This window comes from Hibiscus syriacus, unplaced genomic scaffold (genome assembly GCF_006381635.1).
Source record: "Hibiscus syriacus cultivar Baekdansim isolate YM2019G1 unplaced genomic scaffold, ASM638163v2 tig00110933_pilon, whole genome shotgun sequence".
In the NCBI taxonomy this organism is placed as follows: Eukaryota; Viridiplantae; Streptophyta; class Magnoliopsida; order Malvales; family Malvaceae; genus Hibiscus; species Hibiscus syriacus.
In genome coordinates this window covers 1,591,238-1,608,755 of record NW_024062919.1, presented here as the reverse complement: position 1 = coordinate 1,608,755, position 17,518 = coordinate 1,591,238, and the positions used below count along the sequence as shown (strand labels likewise).

Here is a 17,518-nt window from a genome sequence, read left to right as displayed (position 1 = left end):
TAATGGGGTAATGGGAGGTAGGATAGTATGCTGCCCCCAACACTAGGTGGAGAGCAGTTTCCGTGGAAGACATCCGAATTATGAATTGCCCACCATGGTACTCGATCCCACGACCCTAAGGTTAAGAGCCTTGTGCTCTACCAACTCATGTGCTGGACAGGCAATTCACAAAATAGCTAACCCTATTCCCATATTAAATGAGATAAAGGGAGGTAGGGTAGTAGGTTGCCCCCAACGCTAGGTTGAGAGCAACTTCCGTGGAAGACCTCCAGCAATTATGAATTGCCCACAGTGGGACACGATCCCACGACCTCAAGGTTAATTTTTTAATAATGAGTTACCAAAATAAAACCAAAACATAACATCATATATGATTTTGAAATAAAAAATAGTTAAGCGACTAAAATAAAATAAAAGTGATAGTTAGAAAACTAAATGTGTAGTTTACCCAAAATTTATTTATATGTTGTGAATGGCTTTACGTCCCCTCATCAACAGTTGCATGATGAGAAGGTGATAAATTAAACAAAAAGAATGAAAAACAAATTACAAAGAAAGAAAGAAAGAACAAAGACCTGCAATTATCTGAATTCAGTTGACAGCTAGAAAGCAAAAGATACTTGGGAGTATAATTTTCCAACCTTTTTGACTGCTTCGTGTCATGGCAGGCAAATTAATTGTTAATTAATTTAAACCCTACCCTTAAGTTTGGATTTATTGAAGCTGATGATGCCATTAGAAAGATAAATCACTTTTTTAACCATTTATAATCACGAAATGAAAGAGCGATTTAATACATAGTAATGATTACGAGATCTGTTTTCTGTATGTTTTAAATCATTAGCTTCTTTGATATAAAGTAGAATTAATGAAGGCTCCTGTGGGAACCACGAAATTCATTTCTTAAAGCTTTAGTAGTAGGTATACAGATTAAATATTAATAATTATAAAAAATTGATGTTTAAATTACGTTCTCATTTTTATATTTTTATTTGTTATACCTTCGTAAATAACTTTCAAAAACTATCAATTCTCTGTCGATAAAAATCTTTGAACCAAACCCTCTATTCGTGAGAGTTTTTAAGAAGTTTACATCCTTTGAGTAAAGGTCTCTGAGTCAACTACAATAGATAGAAGAGACATTTGAGAAGTCCACCTACTAAAATGAAATTTAATATTTGATTATCATATTTATTTAGTTCGTTAGTCTACGATTAATAATAATTATCACTTTATATTATCAATTAGGATCACTATAAATGCACTTCAATCAAAATTATCCGGATGTCAAACATTCTGACAATCTACGCATAATCTCTCCTAATTTTTTATGGCACAATCTCTCATATAAACAATAACTTTTCATCTACTTTAAAATAATTCCTCTTGTCAGGGTCGTGACTAATTTGCCGGGAGTTATGTATAAATTTTTATAAAGGGATATTATTTTCTAGATATATTCAATTTGGGGTAATAATAGTGACGTTTTTTTGACAAACGCCGCAATAAATCCATCAGCGTTTTTTAATAAAACCCCAATAATAATGACAGTTTTTTTAAAAACACCGCAATAAATCCATATATAATGATGTTTATTGAAAAAACGCCACTATAGATTACTTTTTTGGGCCCTCGCCCATGGCAATGCCTCTTGTGATAGTCGTTTTTGAATTTTAGTTTTGTTCTCAAATTATCCAAAACGTGACTTTCATTTAAAAGTTATTTTTTTTTTCAATCAATTGAAAATTGTTATTCTAGCGCTATCACATTTTCAATTAACGAGTCATGTTATTGTCGATAAATTGAAGTGTAAGAGGCTATTTGGTTCGGGGAATGTGGGATTTCCATAGGAATAAAATTCACATTCCTTCGTTTGGTTAGCCGGAAATGTCATTTACAGTAACGTTTTATTATCAATAGTGGATTTTTTGGGAGTATATTACCAGAAATGTCATTACCTCCCTTTCTTTAGGTATTGTTGGATTACCGGCGTTTTAGACTAAAATGCCCTTAATTTTTTTCTCAAAAATATCATTCTTTTGTCATTGAATAATAAAAATTCTACGAAGGTTAAATTACAAATTTATCCTTAAACTATTTTAGATTTACAAAAAAGTCTATAATTAAAATTTTATATGAAGTTCAGGGTTAAAGTAAAATTTTACCATTTCATTAAACTTTTTTATATTTTTAATTTTGTAAACAAAATATATGAATTTTATAAATTTAAATTTTTTAAAGAAAATATATAAATATTTTCTAACTTGTTAAAAAAACAAATATATAATAAAAACAAATTGGTCAAATATACATTTCAATAATCTTTTATTCCTTTAACCAAACACGATAATTTTACATTCATGCTAAACCAACAAAACACAAAATACAACATTCTCAGTAATCTTATTCCTTAGTAATCTTTTATTCACACTGGTTATCTTACATTCCGTGAACCAAACGCACCCTAAATATTTATTCCAAAAAAAATAAATTTAGATAATAACTTGAAATAATGATATAGTTAAGGGTCAATTTATAATTATTATTTTTTCAACTTAAAGTCTACTTCTACGTAAAAAAAAAGTTTAAAACACTTCACACATAAAATTAGCGTGTATATTTATATATATATATATATATATATTACTAATAGTATGAATAAATTTGTAAGATTAAGATCGGTTCAATTTGATTATAACTGTTTTAAATATTGATAATTTGGTTCAATATATATATATATATATATATATATATATATATATATATATATTATTTCATAAACCTATTGATCTTAAGTTTCACATAATTCTTTTATTATGTAAAGAAATGTTTATAACCCCAAAATAAATATTACGATTCAAACCCATTTAAAATAAAATAATATAAATATTTTTAATCACTCAATCAATTAATAAATCTCTAAATTTCATATCTGACTCTTTGCTTATATATGAAATAAATAAATAATTGAGTTTACCAATTTGCAAAAACAACTTTCAGTTACCATTATACTCACATCCCTAAACTAATAAGATTTCACTTCAATCACAATCACTTGTTTTTATCCATAATTTTAAAAAGTTATATTTATAAAATAAATACATTTTTTGATATTTAACTTTGATATTTATGTTTAATACGATATTTAATTTTTTTGGGGTATAAATAAATAACTTTATTTTTTGTGTAATTACGTATTCAATTTGAACTTTTTTTTTGTGTGCAAATAGATACCTGATATTTAAAAAAAATTACACACGTGATTACGTATTCAATTTGAATTTCAATATCTAACTTTTAAATGTGTAGCCCATATTATTTATTAAATTAAATGATGTTAAAATAATAAGTATGAGCTAATCAAAATTAAACATGCATAATTGGAGAAAAATTAAATACCTAATTACACCAATTAATCTCCAGAAAATGATATTTAAAAAAATGATATTTTAGTATATAAAGTTTCAAACATTATAAAATTTAAATAAGATTTTATAAATCAATTTATAAAGTTTTTAAATTGATGATGTAGTATATAAATAGTATATAATATAATATTCAAACATTATAAATTGATATTTAGAATCCTATTAATTTTATAAATATTATTTAATATACTAATTACATTAATAATATATTATATATATTTTTTGTAAATTTTAGATAGTGTAAAAAATAGTTCTGTTAATTTTCATGTAATTATTTTCAATTTAATATTAGAATTGTTAAAAAAATATATACCACATAGATGATTTGATAAAATTTACTTCTTATATTATTCTAACAAAACACTTTAATTTTACATTCTTAATAAATAAATCAAACGTGATAATATAATATTCTTAATAATTTGTCAGATAATGTTATATTCTAATAATCTTATTCTCAGAGATAATTTTACATATTATGTGAATCAAATACATATTAAAATTTTACATGTAAATTTTGATATTTTTAATATAAATAAATTACAAAAATATTTTTAATTTATCTTTATTCGCAACTTATAAATAGTATAATAATATATATATATATATATATATATATATATGTTCTAATTATATACTTATTTAAAAAAGGTAGGTGGGGACAGTTTAATTCTCCAACTCTCATTTCGAATTTTCATTGGCAGTTTCCTTTTATTTTCTATTCCTATAAATAGAAGAAGAGAATAGGTTTTCCGATCAGTTGTAGCAAATCTTATACTTTTTCACAGTAAAATTTTATTTTCATTTGCTTGTGATTTTTCTATTTTAAAATTTTCACGTAAATATTAATATTTTTTATTTTTATTTTCGATCGTGTTTGTTTATTCGCATTAATCATTTCAAAAACTACAATAATTATCAATTGAAAACTTAAAATTATATATTGGAAAAATTGTTGACTCTTTTTTTTTATCTATTTGGTTTGATGACAAGACCCCCTATATGTCCTAAATTGATGGTATAAAAGCACCGAACCAAAGCACGAGGAGCGCATGCGTGAGTTGGGTTAGATGAGGGACCCTTGGCCGACCCAACTCGGATCTGCATAAATCTTTTGAAATGGGAACAAGTATTTTGTGCTGATAGTTTTAGCCGACATCTTTCTCTTTTTCACGTCTACTCTTATTTAAAACCACAATCAATGGAACCCTATTGACCCTTCGTTACCACCAGGGAATCATGCTTGGATCACCACGTTGAATTGCTCACCTTAAGAATTAGATTCTTACTATTATGCAGTTTTTTTATTATTATTAGGGTTTATGATGTAAATAAATATTGGATGTTGTAATAAGGTATGTTATACCGAGAGAACTTAACTTCAAATTTTGAGCATAATAATATTAGGTTTTTATGAATTCTGAATATGAGCGATGCAAAAAAGTGTTTATTATATTTTTTTTTGTATTTGGTTAATTGAAAAATAAGCGTTCATATTACACTTTTTTTATGTGTCTAAAGTTTTATTCCGTTTTCACTTTAAGATCATTTCGTCAACGGTGGTTAATTGTTTTTTAAACACTTTTTGTTATGATTTTTTGTAGTGTATATCTCATTCTACGCTAACTGAAACCACTCGTTGGGTACATAATTAAATCCAACGAATTATAGATATGGTTATTATGTAAAAGAAGGGGGGGGGGGGAAGGAAGCAAACAATTCAATGACAAATGGAATCGAAAATTTTATCACTTTCTTACATGCAGCCTAAGCTAGAATCTCATCAGCCGGCTTTTCATGGTTTGGGTTTGGATTCAATTGGTGAACATTCATCAACAACCAAAGCCCATCTTCAAATCTTTATGCCATACCCCTTCTCCTAAGGGTACAAAATGGGTTTTACTCCCACTTAATTAATTAAGGTCAAATTGTAGTCTTGATCCTTTGACTATATTCAACTTTTAATTTTAATCTCTATACTTTGATTTGACATAATTTGATCAAAAATGAACTTAAAATAAAGGGTGAAAGGAATGAGAAAATAATGAAAGTTGAGAGATTGAATTGAAAAATAGAAAATTTGTTAAAAAAATGGAATTGAAGATGCATGTTTATTATACAATGATTTAGAATCATATGATTCAAATTTAATGAAAAAAATGAACTTAAAATGAAGTATGAATTGAAAGAATGAGGGAATCAAGGATCAAATTACAAAACTGAAAAAATAATCAACTAAATTTTTAGTTTTCAATTGACTTAAAATTGTCAAATTCTACCTTGAATCGAACTCGATAATTTGAGCTAACTCTAATAATTCGAATCAAATAACTCAAAAAAAATGAATCAAAGCTTTACTTACTTAGAAAAATATAAAGACCAAATCTCAAATTTGAGCATAGTAGAGGGGCGGAAAATAAATTTGAGCATATATCATGCTTGAATGGTGGGACCCGAATAAGGGACAAACGATGATATGGCTCCAACTTTTTTGTCTCATTTTACCGGCCACTTACCAATAAACGCAGCGAACTCTTATCCTCTTTACTCCTATTCTGAAACCCGTTCATGGCAGACCCAGGCCAACCCACCACGCTCACCAAAGACCGTAATTGTCTAAAACACCCTTGCGATGCTGGGTTTTTCTCCGACGCACACCCTTTCGACACTCCAAGCCTTGATGAAGAAGATTCCAACGATCCACCACCCGCTTCTTATTCTCTCGACTGCGACTCGGAATGTGATTCGACTCCGTTGATTGATCTTCCGAAGAATCATCGGGTGTTCTCTGATTCGATTCTCAGGATGGAGATGGTCAAGGCAATGGAAGCCTCGAGGTGTGAGGCGGAGAAACGGAGGGCGGAATCGGAGGCGGAGTTGACTCGAATGATGTTGTGGACTCAGTCCCGGATCGATTCGTTTGTCGCTGGAGATGGAGATAACAGGAAAAGGAAGCGTGGAGCGGATGACGAGTCAAGGGACTCCTCCGTTAGGTAGCTTTTGCCCATATATTTACTGGTCTAATTTCTGCAATAGTCCCTCTACTACTTCGAAATTCAATACTTTAATATTTTGTTTGATTTAGTTTGATTTCTATACTATTAATGTTAATAGCAATAACAGCTGTCGATATAATCAATTTTTATATACATTAGTAATAGTATTAAAAGCAGAGAATCAAGTTATTCCAACTTTAAGGGATTAGATGCTTAATTTTCAATATACTAGGACTAAAATCATAATTAGACTAGTGATATTGAGCTCAGTTAGATTTGTTGGTTAATGCAGACAAGGAGCTTTGCTGATGAGCTTGTTCCAGTGCAACTTAATCTTCTGAAGTTCCAGTAAAATTAATAGACTACTCTTTGGTTTATCTATCAAAGTTGGTGGTGACAATAAAGCTGTGATCTATATCTCTATGTAATGAAACCCCAATTATATTAAATGAAAAATCTATGAACATGGGACTGAATGCAGATGGCAGATAATCCACCTACACTGCTGCTGTTGATTGCGAAGATAACGAATCTAAACGAGGTTTTTTCTGCTCGGCGGCATTGAGTAGAGCCTTTCTTCAGTTAATGGCACTTTTTATGTATTCCTCGAAAGGTGGGAGAGATGGTTGTTCTTTGTCGTTCTTTGCCTGTCCTCGAATCAGCTGTCGGAAGCCATGAATGAATGTAAATGGTAAATACTAAATACTAGATGGTATGCATTAGATCAAAACATATTTGATACTTGGGGTTGGATAACTAACCTTTGATGCCCATGATCGCTCAGCTTGTTGGCATACATCCCGGATGTCCCTACCAGACATTCTGGATATTTCGAACGGTAATCCTCGGTTATGATTTGAATGATGCATATAGAACAAAACATCCATAACGTACTCTTTAAGAAATTTGAATCACAAAATGTTGGGCTTACTTGTCAGTGACTCGAGCAAATTCAGCTAACTCTGATTCTGTAAGGTGCTTTGCATAATGAGCTGCTATTTCCTGCCGGTTGTGCTCATCAGGTAGACCGAAGACAATCACTGAATCGAAACGACTGCAAACACAAATGTACGATACAGAAAAATTTAATCAGATTAGTCTCTCCGAAAGGGACCGGGACTGCATCTATTAGTACCTAATCAATGCTGGATCAAGATCTTGTTTTCTATTTGTGGTTGCAATGACAACTAATTTCTTGTCCTGTTCAAATCCATCAATCTGTGCATCCAGAAAACTTGATTAATGTTACTCATGCAGGATAAAGGCATAATCAGATGTTCATGAACAGGCAAGCTGAGAGGTGCATTTTTCATTAGAAATAGAAACCACTCGAATATCAACTTTAACCTGTCGCAATAACACCGACAAAATCCGACGTGTAGCTTCATGAATTTCACCACCACGAGCAGTGGCAAAGGAATCAACCTGAAATACAAGTCGTCTTATCAACAGTCTAAAACAAATGAAATGCAAATTGATGATGGTGAAAAAAAGGAAACTAGTGGTCCATATATAAACGGGAAGGCTTTGTTGATTTATCACTACTTGCTTCATCTAAGAATATGATAGCACCATTGGGGAGCTTATTGGCGAGAGAGAACACTCGCCCCAGTATGCGTTCACTTTCACCATAGTACTTTGACATGGCAATCTCTAGTGGTACATAGAGCAATGGGACACCCTGCAAAGCATGAACATGCTTCATATCGTTACACATTCGAATAAAACAATCTCCTATAGAAACTACCATATTTGTATGAGTTATTCTACAAAGTATACTATACTAAGCAATAAGAACTATTTTAATATTTAACTAAAAATTATGTTTTAGTCATCAATATTCTAGATAAGAAACTTGCTGCTCACCGCCTGATTAGCAATAACACGAGCACAAGATGTCTTCCCTGTACCTGCAATATGTAAAATTTTGACGAATCAGCTCAAAATTGCATTTCCAGGAACTTGAATCAATATTTCTTTATGGGTTTAAAAAACAAACCAGGAGGTCCTTCAAAGAGCACAGCTCTGGGTCTATTTGACTCGAAATTTTGGCGAGTCCCACGTGCAATATCATCATATACTTGAGGGCTATTTAGAGCCAGCAAAATTGTGTCTTCTATGTCTCTGGAAAAAGAGCACAGCTCTGCGTAATCTATGTTTGACCGAAAATGGAAAAAACAAAGTCTATTAAGTCTTTTACTTACCGTTTTTGTTGATCATACCCAGCAATATTGCCCCATGATATCTCACTGTATGGTTTATTCCGATGTGGCATATCAAGTCCATAAATTCTTACTCCCATGGCCCTCAGGCTAGAGATTGATTTTTGTGCAGGCATCTGTGCAGATCCGGTCCTTGGTTTGTTTACCACAGAGCTACTTTGTGCAATCTTTCGACCAGTGAGTTCTAAGGCAGAGACCAAGGCATCAAGCTCCTTTTGATTCAAACTTCCTTGCTTTATAAACTCAATTTCCTATGATAATTTGAACGGTTAAACAGTTACTCTGTGAAACATAAAGAAAATAATGCACACTCATACTAAAATATTGTCAGAAGCTGTAAGAAATTAAGACCAACCGCTTTGTCGGAGCTTATCAGTGAACGGAAAATGAGGATGCATAAATCCCCTTCATCTCCATTCCTATATACTGAATGCCCCTCGTTTACTCCAGTTTCCTTATGTTTCTCCGGTGGTTTAAGCGTCAGCTGCCAGGCAACTGAACTGAAAACAATAAAAAGGTTGGAACTTTACATAATTTTAATGCCAACATAAGTGCAGCTTTAGGTTAGGTTTAAAAGGAACTTTAACATTCACAACCTGTCCCATGCACGCAATAGCACATCCGAACCACCACCACGCTCTTCAACCTCCAGTCCGAGATGTGAAACAAGGTTCGCAATCAATTGTGCAACTTCACAACCATGAGGAATCTGGAACTTGATTGTAACCTATAACAAGTTTACTCCTATTAAAAATACTTAAGTTGAGCAGAAATACCATTAATCCAGTTATACACGCAAAACCAGTTTACAGATGAGAATTAGCAGTGAAACATGCTTTCCGAAAATAAACTAACTGATTTAACCAAAAAAAAAGAACACTATAAATCATCAGGAAGAACAAACAGATCATTAGGATCATCACCATGAACCTCCCCTTCTAATCCATGAATGAGACTATGGCATCCTAGGAAAACAAACAAATAAATAAAATGAAACAACCTTTTGGCCCTTGACAGCAACAGTAAACCGAGGATAAGAACCATATCTAATTCCTTTATCTTTAAGCCTCTGCGCAATGCGCCGCTTCTCTTTCGTGGCAGTTTCCTCAAGGTTGACATGACTAGCAGGAGGTTTCAATGGAAGAGGAGGTTTGGAAGAGACCTGCAAAAAGCTAATTCCACTTCAAAATCAATTCAAATAATGCAGCTCCAATCCATCATAACAAGTATAAGCTTACGATACACATTTGGGGAAACACTTGGATTAGTATTGAGCAAGACAAAACATGCATATACTCGATAATAAGACGTATAAATAGCACAAACCTCATCAGCATCAGCGTACGCTGTCTCTACTATTCCTGCTCCAAGCAAACCGGCCAAGATAGCTGGAAGTATAGAGTATGACCCTGAAACAGCAGCCAACAACCTTAGCTGCTGGACATCAGATCCGATTGTAAAATTTGAGCCTTGAGGGAAACCTGTAAACACAATAATAAGAATAAATTCTCAAAATATCAAAATGGAAAATACCAGGGATTTAAATAGCGATCGAGTAATAGAATAACGGCAGTTATATAGTAGTAGCAGTGCCGTCCGAAACCACTAGCGGCGTGAAGCGGAATCATACCAATAATGGTGGATCGCGGCCATAATTTAATGAGTAACAGTCAATTGTGGCAATAGCGGCCCCTATTCTCATTATTGTTAGTTGCCGTAAAATTTTAAAAAAATCCAAAGGTTTGTTGCGGCAATTAAAATTATTACGTTTTATATTAGTTTGTTGCGATTTTAGGAAAAACTCATGACCGTCATGCTTGTAGTGACAGGAATAACATCCTGCAACCGCCGCAACGCGACCGAAAATATAACCGCAACCACAATTTTAATCCCAGGAAACTACAACCCACAATGATATAAACATTCTATTTCCAATTCCCGGGTTCAAATCTTATGGCAACATGGAGAAAACACCATCAGTCCAACAACTCATAAGTCAACAAAGAAGCATTCAATTTATGCACAACCAAATTAAGAAAAAAGGACCATTGGAGAAGAACAACTATAATCATCACGAAACCAATCAATTTTTATACGGATCAACTTCCATTAAACTATGCTCCAAAACATCAACATCAGGCCATTTCTAATGATTAGAATCTTGATTCCTTAATTTCCCATCGCCAAGGTCTTGAAACACTTACAAATAAAGAAAAGAAGAGATAGAAGACACTTACGGTGGCAGAGAGGGGGAAGGAGATGAGTTGAGGGAGAAGGTGAAGTGGTTGGGGTTAGGATTTTAGGAGAGGCGATCTTTTGCCATGAAGGAGCAGTGGTAGTGAGGAGTCGCTTCAAAATTGCCATTGGAGAAAAATTATCCGTACTACTTTCTTGGAATAACAGGAGACAGATATAACAGGTTAATACAAAATAAAGTTGTAATCTTAATTATTATTAATTATATAACTTTTAAAAAAATATAAAATACAGACCTTGAATCTTTTAACCAGCAAAATTAAAGAAATATAATTAAAAAAAAGGGAAATGTGGATCTAAAAATTTGTTTAGAGATTTGATTTTACTCCAAATCTTTAAATATATATATTTTATTTTTTATATTTCTTTAAAATTTTAATTAGATTTCCTTACTTTTGCTCTTAAACTTTTCTTATCTGTTTATTTAAAACAAAGAAACGACAAACTTATGAAAATATTTTATCTTTCATAAAAACTAGAAAACTGCTCTTCTTAAAAAACCATTTGGATATTTAAATAAATTTATTATAATTATCAAGGTCATTTTAAGTAATGATAATTTTGATAAAAACAATTTTTAGTAAAAAAATATGTTTAATTATTTTTTTAAAAGATCATAAAACTATAAACAATTCATAAAAATTCTACACTTAATCTAACAAATTTATTTTATACATTTTTGTTTTTATTTAAAAAAGCAAATTTACAATTTCGAAGAAGATATAAGTTTTTTAGAAAGTGAATTTTTGAGATTTTTCGAAAGTGATTAATTTTCATTAACGACGTAGTAGTTAGTACTTCTCAATCTCATCCGAGAATTTTTGCTTCTAATTTGTAAAATTTTTAAATCTTAAAAGGAAAAATACCAAAATGACTATCCAAAACGCTTGAAACTCAACTACAAGAACAAGTCCAATAGCATATATAATTGGTTCTTACAGCTTTAAAATTCATAGATATAAGCCAATCCATGGGTCCAAAAACCTTAAAAAAATTCAAAACTCGAAGGAAAAAATAAAACAAGAAAAACATACTACAAGGTTTGATTTGCTATCTCTAGACATTTGAGCTTTTTTTCTACTAAGCTTGAGCACCGAGTTCAAGGAGCAGAGTGTGGTTAACTGCATTGGAAGATGGCCCAACAAATTGAATAGGACCTGAAATACATCGAGGACAAAGTTAAAGACAAATTACAGTAAAACCTTAAAATATTGCATTTAAAGCCACGAAACCAACCAGGACTAATGTAGCAGTTCTTAAGGGCCCATTCCTCCCGCATGGAAGCATATTTCTTGTACGGTGCACCTGCATAATCGTCCCTTGCGGCGTCATGATTTTGAATAGAGTATAATAAACAACATTACCAAAATAACAAATCTGCAAATCTTACCGTCCAATTCTACCATTGCCTTCTTGATAACAGGCTTGAATTTACCTGCAAACCATTTCAATGTCGATCTAGCGCTCGAATTTGAGAAGAAATTAACCGAAAGATACGTGCATATGAAGGCAAGATAATTTCTCAAGACTGTCGTTTAGTTTTAGAAGAGAAAGACTACAAAGTTGCATCACCATTAAATGGTGTATGTTTTTGTAGGTTTAATTTACTCGTTAAGTGTATTCTAAAATTAACAGAACAAGATGTGAACCTACAAAACACAAACTAAATGCATGATATGGGGTCAAGTGCATTCTAAAAGTGTTCTTCGCAGGATAAATTAGCAAAGGAAAAAAGAAATGGAAGTTCTAAAGAAAAAGTTGATTGAAGTGATAGGCTGAAGAGCAACTCTACCATGTCTCCTCTCCACGTCCATCATTGATGTAAGAGCAGTCCCTCCAACAGTCCATTCTTCTACTGGGGCACACAAATTTCCAACCTGTTGACATTACAATGTGGAAATAAAAAAACAAAAACAAATAGTGCATTAAATTTAAATGGCCATTGAATATCAACGCAGAAGGAAAAGGGTTGGATGGTGGCAAGAAGGAAGCGAAATGGATGAAAACAAACCGATGATATCAATCCAGTTTTTCCACTGTGGAGGAGAGCTCCAGCACCATAGCCCAAAGCATAGCAGTATGAGGCATCAAAGTTAGTTGGCAAACCACACCTTCCTTCATAACTGAAAATTATAAAATGAGATAGGGAAAGATGTCATCAACATGAACCAAGTTATTGATCCAATAAGAAACACACTTTATGGGTCAAGTCACTCAGCACAAGGTTTAAAACCTACAAAAATACGACATTTCTTAGCAGATTGTGATTAGTACCCAAAGAAGTGTGACTGTCCTTTAAAATCAGCTTTATAGGAACCCAAAGAAGTGTGACTGTCCTTTAAAATCAGCTTTATAGGAACCTTCCTGCTTCCTCTCCTCTAATTCTGTTTCAACCATTTGAATGAGCATTTTCTCTGTTTCTATTTTGGCAACCTGATGTATAAAAAGAAGAGAACTCAACATTGTGAATTTGGAAGCCATGAAATACTTAAAGAAAACAAAGATAACCAGAGGAACATCATTACAAGGTACCTGAACATTTCCATGCGGATCCCTTTCAAGCATCAATTGTTCTTGAATTGCTTGAGGTAAGAAATCAAAAAGCTTTAGAGACTGATCGGTAAGTTTCTTTTTCCATAGGCCATCTTCATCAACAATGTCATGTGCCAGAATTTCATTTAGTTCAGCAATAAGCTGCTGGACCTGGAAGCACACAAAAGCGTGCATATCAATCAAGTAGTACAAATGCAGGTGTTTGCAAATAGAAAAGCATTACATTTCCCAACTATAAACCATTATGAGAATGAAATAAATAATCTGATAAAAATAGATTAGCTGATGATTAACAGTACCTCAGGAATGAAATCAATGAGACCTTCAGGAATGAGAATAACACCATAGTTGTAACCAAGTTCAGCACGTTTGCAAATGACATCAACCATGTAGTCTGTTACGTTTTTAAGTGTCAACTTCTTGGCAGCAACCTGCAACAAAATATACATTGATCAACTATGAATCTGTACAGAAAGCTTTTTATCAAGTATCTTCAGAATCTGTTACTTGGACTTGGTGATGATAATGGAAATGTGTGTGCATCAGACATAAGTATGCTGAATTTTAATTTTTTTTTATTGTTTTGGAGAATCATACCCTTGTACACATATCCAATTATGTAACCACTAAGGGTAACATAGCCCATACAAACTTTTGCCAACCATTTATCTTCAAGAGACAGAGAAATAATCACAGGATAGCAAGAGACAGAGAAGCCATTTCTATCCTAACCTATCTTGGAAAGGACACACACAAGTGTTTTACCAGTATAAATGAACACGACAGTTCAAAAAGTAGTCAATCACACACGCAGATATATATACACATTTTCAACAGGTTCATGTAATTTGAAAGCTTTAAGCACTTACAGTGGTAATATTTTCCAGTTGATCGTGCATCAATCATTACATTCCCAATCATTTCAGCATATATCTATATGAAGATAAGTAACCATGAGTACATATCCAACCAAGTAACATATACAGCAAAAGGGTCTCCAAGAACAACTTGCAAAAATGATAGAAACTGTAATTAGAATTATAAAATGTGAATGCAAATATAGCCTTACCTTGCAAGCAGTATCAAACCCAAAACTTGTGGGAACCTCTTTGCATTTCAAATCACCATCGATGGTTTTTGGGCACCCAATCACTCGAGTTTTCAAATTTTTACACCTAATAGATAAATTGAATAAACAAGTGAAGAAATAAGGTAAACTATATATCAGCATATTATATGTCAACAATTAAAATTTTCTCTAACCGTACCTGAAGTTTTCAGCAAGAAGGCAAGCATTTGTGTTTGAGTCATCCCCACCAATAACAAGAAGCCCATCCAAATCAAGCTTCGCTGCTGTTTCTTCAGCTTGCTTAAACTGAAAATGGTACCCACATAAATCAGCCACTATTAGTTGATAAAAATTAAATAATTAGAATGAATTACAGACATAATGTTACCTGCTCAGGAGTTTCAATCTTGTCTCTCCCACTACATATCATATCAAAGCCACCCTGATTATAATAAATAAAGAAACACAATTGTTAGGACTTAGGACCTTTGCTTTAAGGGTCAGCACAAATGTTGTAATGGACAGATGCAAAGTTAAAATCAGTCAGCGTGAGACAAATGAAACATAGGCGTGCTAATATTGGCCATAACACAAACCTATAATGTAGGTGACATGACATATATCCATGCCATGATCTTTTACACTGATTAAATTTTCCTTGTCAGAAAGAGTTAAATTAAGTTGAGGCTATGTTACCATATACTCGCGCCAACAGTTTACAAGATAATAATGTAGAAATTCCAAAACAATCAAAATCCCCAACAGCAGCAGTTACTACCAGATAATGAATACTTAAGTATGCACTGCTAAAGGCTTCATTTAGTTTCTTTCTCTACTTACTTTTTCGTCTTATTCTGCAAAAACTATACCTGGTTTCTGTAGGGGTAAATATAATCTGCACTCAATTCTATGTATTTTCCCTTCATGATCCCGGCAGGACCTCCCCTAAAACCATACAAAATGCTACCTTTCGCGCGCTCCTGCAAGTAATCTGCCATTACAAAGAAAGAAAGAAATCATTTTACTTCCTTTAGCACAAGTATCAAAATCCTAAAATAACATGCAATGTTATTGAAACAATGTAACTGAGAAAAAAGACTAACCAAAGATTCCAGAAATCACATTGTGGCCTCCAGGTGCCTGCCCTCCAGATAAAACGACACCGATCTTCAACTTCTGATCAGATCCAACACTGTCAACTCCGTTTGGCACTAGCATTGCCGAGGGTTGCCCGAACATATTCGGAAATAGCTTCGCGATCTCATCTGCCCCACCAAAAAAAGAAATATTTTATTTAAATTTTAAAAAGAGCGGTATTCCAGTTCAGTCAACTGAACCAAGACGATTGTTTACCTGCGTGATTATGCAGATATATATATATATATATATATATATAATATATATATATATAATATATATATATATATATATATATATATAGAGAGAGAGAGAGAGAGAGAGAGAGAGAGAGAGAAGATGGATCGAATATTAAAAAGGTGAATAAAGAAGTGAAGAGAGAAGATGTAATAACCAGGGTTGCCGGCAGCAGAGCTAGGGGGACCATCGACGATTTTGAAGGGGTTTCTAAGAACAGAAGGGAGAGGAAGAGCGTGATCGATGCGATTCGTTTGAACCTCACTGTAAACGGCGGCAAACCGTCCGGATACAGGAGATGATTTAACGGCGGCGACATCGCCGTTGTAGACTAAAGACGGAGACATCTCTTTTTTTAACTTGAGAATTTGGTGGCTATACCTAAACTCACTGCTTTCAGTGGCGAGTGAATCGACCAGATTTGTCCTGGGTCATTTTTAAAGTCAAATAAAATAGTAATAACGTCATTTTACTTCAGTATATACAGCGCTTGGGGGACTCTGCCACTGTAAAAGGTATTTGTTTGCTCATTGAAATCGGTGGTATTTTTGGAATTTAACCACGAAACGACAATGGATCACGTAGTTTCAAGGTCCAGTAAGCAGTAACTAATGAAGTCGGAGCAAAAAAGAAACTGATCCAGGCTACTACCCATAGTTTTTAAGATATATGAAAAAAATATAAATATTAAATATTTATCAAAATTATGTGGTAATTATTTATATATTAAAATTGTACAATTACATTTAATTAAAATTATTATACTTAAATCTACAATATAAGAAAATAATTAATTGAATGTAAAAATCTAATTCTATATCAATTCAGGAAGTATTCATTTAGTGTACTAAAAGATTAATTAATCTCTTAAAAGACTAATTAATTCTATATCAACTCACGAAATTATTATACTAAAAGATTAATTAATGACATGATAATTTACTAATCTCTTAAAATATTAAAATATTTTTTTTGGAAAAGGGGAGAGTTTTTATGATATTATAAGGAAATACATACAAAACCATCAAACGATCGAGCTTCATTAAAAAATATCGCTAATCTTATAAAAGATAATTATTGGTTTAAAATTTACTTTTTTATCATAAAATTTATCTTGTTCTTATCAGTTAGTAATTGAATTAATAAAATTAGATGCTTAGATTATTTAAGTAAGATTAAATATATAAAATGATATTTTAAATAAAAGAAACTGAATTGAATGAACTAATAGGATTAAATATATATGATTATAAAAATTATTTTGTTCTTTAAAATAATAAAAATGAATGTTTGTTTAATTTTATATTGTTAAATTTAATTTAATTCTAATTCCACTCACACATTAAGTGTGATGTATTCTATACATACGATCATACTATAAATATAGGAATTATCAACTTTTGGCTAGTTAATTACATCATATGTCCTAAACTGTGATTCTCATGTTAAATTGGACCTTAAACATTTGAACATCCTAATTTCATCCATAAACTATGCTTTCATTTTAAATTAGTCCCCAAACATTTGAACATACTAAAATCATCCCCAAACTTAGGGATGGCAAAAAAACCCGAACCCGACGAGGAAAACTGAATTAAATAGGGATGGGGAAAAATCGTT

At 32.3% G+C, this 17,518-nt stretch overlaps 3 protein-coding genes across 3 annotated transcripts; 1 reads left to right on the top strand and 2 right to left on the bottom strand.

The window, feature by feature from the left end:
- Nucleotides 1-5,939: 5,939 nt before the first annotated feature.
- On the top strand, nucleotides 5,940-6,892 carry LOC120147225 (uncharacterized protein At4g22160-like). Its single transcript, XM_039160662.1, has 2 exons — nucleotides 5,940-6,421; nucleotides 6,717-6,892. The coding sequence occupies exons 1-2, from the start codon at nucleotides 5,997-5,999 to the stop codon at nucleotides 6,763-6,765; spliced, it is 474 nt and encodes a 157-aa protein (XP_039016593.1). The 5' UTR covers nucleotides 5,940-5,996; the 3' UTR covers nucleotides 6,766-6,892.
- LOC120147220 (probable 26S proteasome regulatory subunit 10B) lies at nucleotides 6,706-11,049 on the bottom strand. The gene is made up of 14 exons (XM_039160657.1): nucleotides 10,884-11,049; nucleotides 9,973-10,127; nucleotides 9,647-9,808; nucleotides 9,243-9,373; nucleotides 9,002-9,146; nucleotides 8,629-8,897; nucleotides 8,424-8,548; nucleotides 8,291-8,334; nucleotides 7,974-8,105; nucleotides 7,772-7,849; nucleotides 7,560-7,642; nucleotides 7,356-7,478; nucleotides 7,186-7,246; nucleotides 6,706-7,086 (listed from the first exon to the last, which is right to left on the bottom strand). The coding sequence occupies exons 1-14, from the start codon at nucleotides 11,008-11,010 to the stop codon at nucleotides 7,003-7,005; spliced, it is 1,719 nt and encodes a 572-aa protein (XP_039016588.1). The 5' UTR covers nucleotides 11,011-11,049; the 3' UTR covers nucleotides 6,706-7,002.
- Nucleotides 11,050-11,796: 747 nt separating this feature from the next.
- On the bottom strand, nucleotides 11,797-16,329 carry LOC120147103 (pyrophosphate--fructose 6-phosphate 1-phosphotransferase subunit beta-like). Its single transcript, XM_039160552.1, has 16 exons — nucleotides 16,056-16,329; nucleotides 15,628-15,789; nucleotides 15,394-15,515; nucleotides 14,913-14,966; nucleotides 14,724-14,830; nucleotides 14,525-14,630; nucleotides 14,325-14,388; nucleotides 14,108-14,124; nucleotides 13,755-13,886; nucleotides 13,435-13,605; nucleotides 13,220-13,335; nucleotides 12,914-13,025; nucleotides 12,695-12,779; nucleotides 12,293-12,337; nucleotides 12,139-12,207; nucleotides 11,797-12,059 (listed from the first exon to the last, which is right to left on the bottom strand). The coding sequence occupies exons 1-16, from the start codon at nucleotides 16,243-16,245 to the stop codon at nucleotides 11,983-11,985; spliced, it is 1,629 nt and encodes a 542-aa protein (XP_039016483.1). The 5' UTR covers nucleotides 16,246-16,329; the 3' UTR covers nucleotides 11,797-11,982.
- Nucleotides 16,330-17,518: the final 1,189 nt, after the last annotated feature.

Excerpts from the sequence above, each read along its gene's own strand:
- LOC120147225 (XM_039160662.1), top strand. The coding sequence starts at position 5,997 with ATGGCAGACCCAGGCCAACCCACCACGCTCACCAAAGACCGTAATTGT. Across the intron at positions 6,422-6,716 it reads TCAAGGGACTCCTCCGTTAG|ACAAGGAGCTTTGCTGATGA; the intron begins GTAGCTTTTGCC and ends TGGTTAATGCAG.
- LOC120147220 (XM_039160657.1), bottom strand. The coding sequence starts at position 11,010 with ATGGCAATTTTGAAGCGACTCCTCACTACCACTGCTCCTTCATGGCAA. Across the intron at positions 10,128-10,883 it reads CCTTCCCCCTCTCTGCCACC|GTTTCCCTCAAGGCTCAAAT; the intron begins GTAAGTGTCTTC and ends TTGTGTTTACAG. Across the intron at positions 8,106-8,290 it reads GTGTTATTGCTAATCAGGCG|GGTGTCCCATTGCTCTATGT; the intron begins GTGAGCAGCAAG and ends CATGCTTTGCAG.
- LOC120147103 (XM_039160552.1), bottom strand. The coding sequence starts at position 16,245 with ATGTCTCCGTCTTTAGTCTACAACGGCGATGTCGCCGCCGTTAAATCA. Across the intron at positions 14,831-14,912 it reads AGATTGAAACTCCTGAGCAG|TTTAAGCAAGCTGAAGAAAC; the intron begins GTAACATTATGT and ends TACCATTTTCAG. Across the intron at positions 12,338-12,694 it reads GGACGTGGAGAGGAGACATG|GTAAATTCAAGCCTGTTATC; the intron begins GTAGAGTTGCTC and ends AATGGTTTGCAG.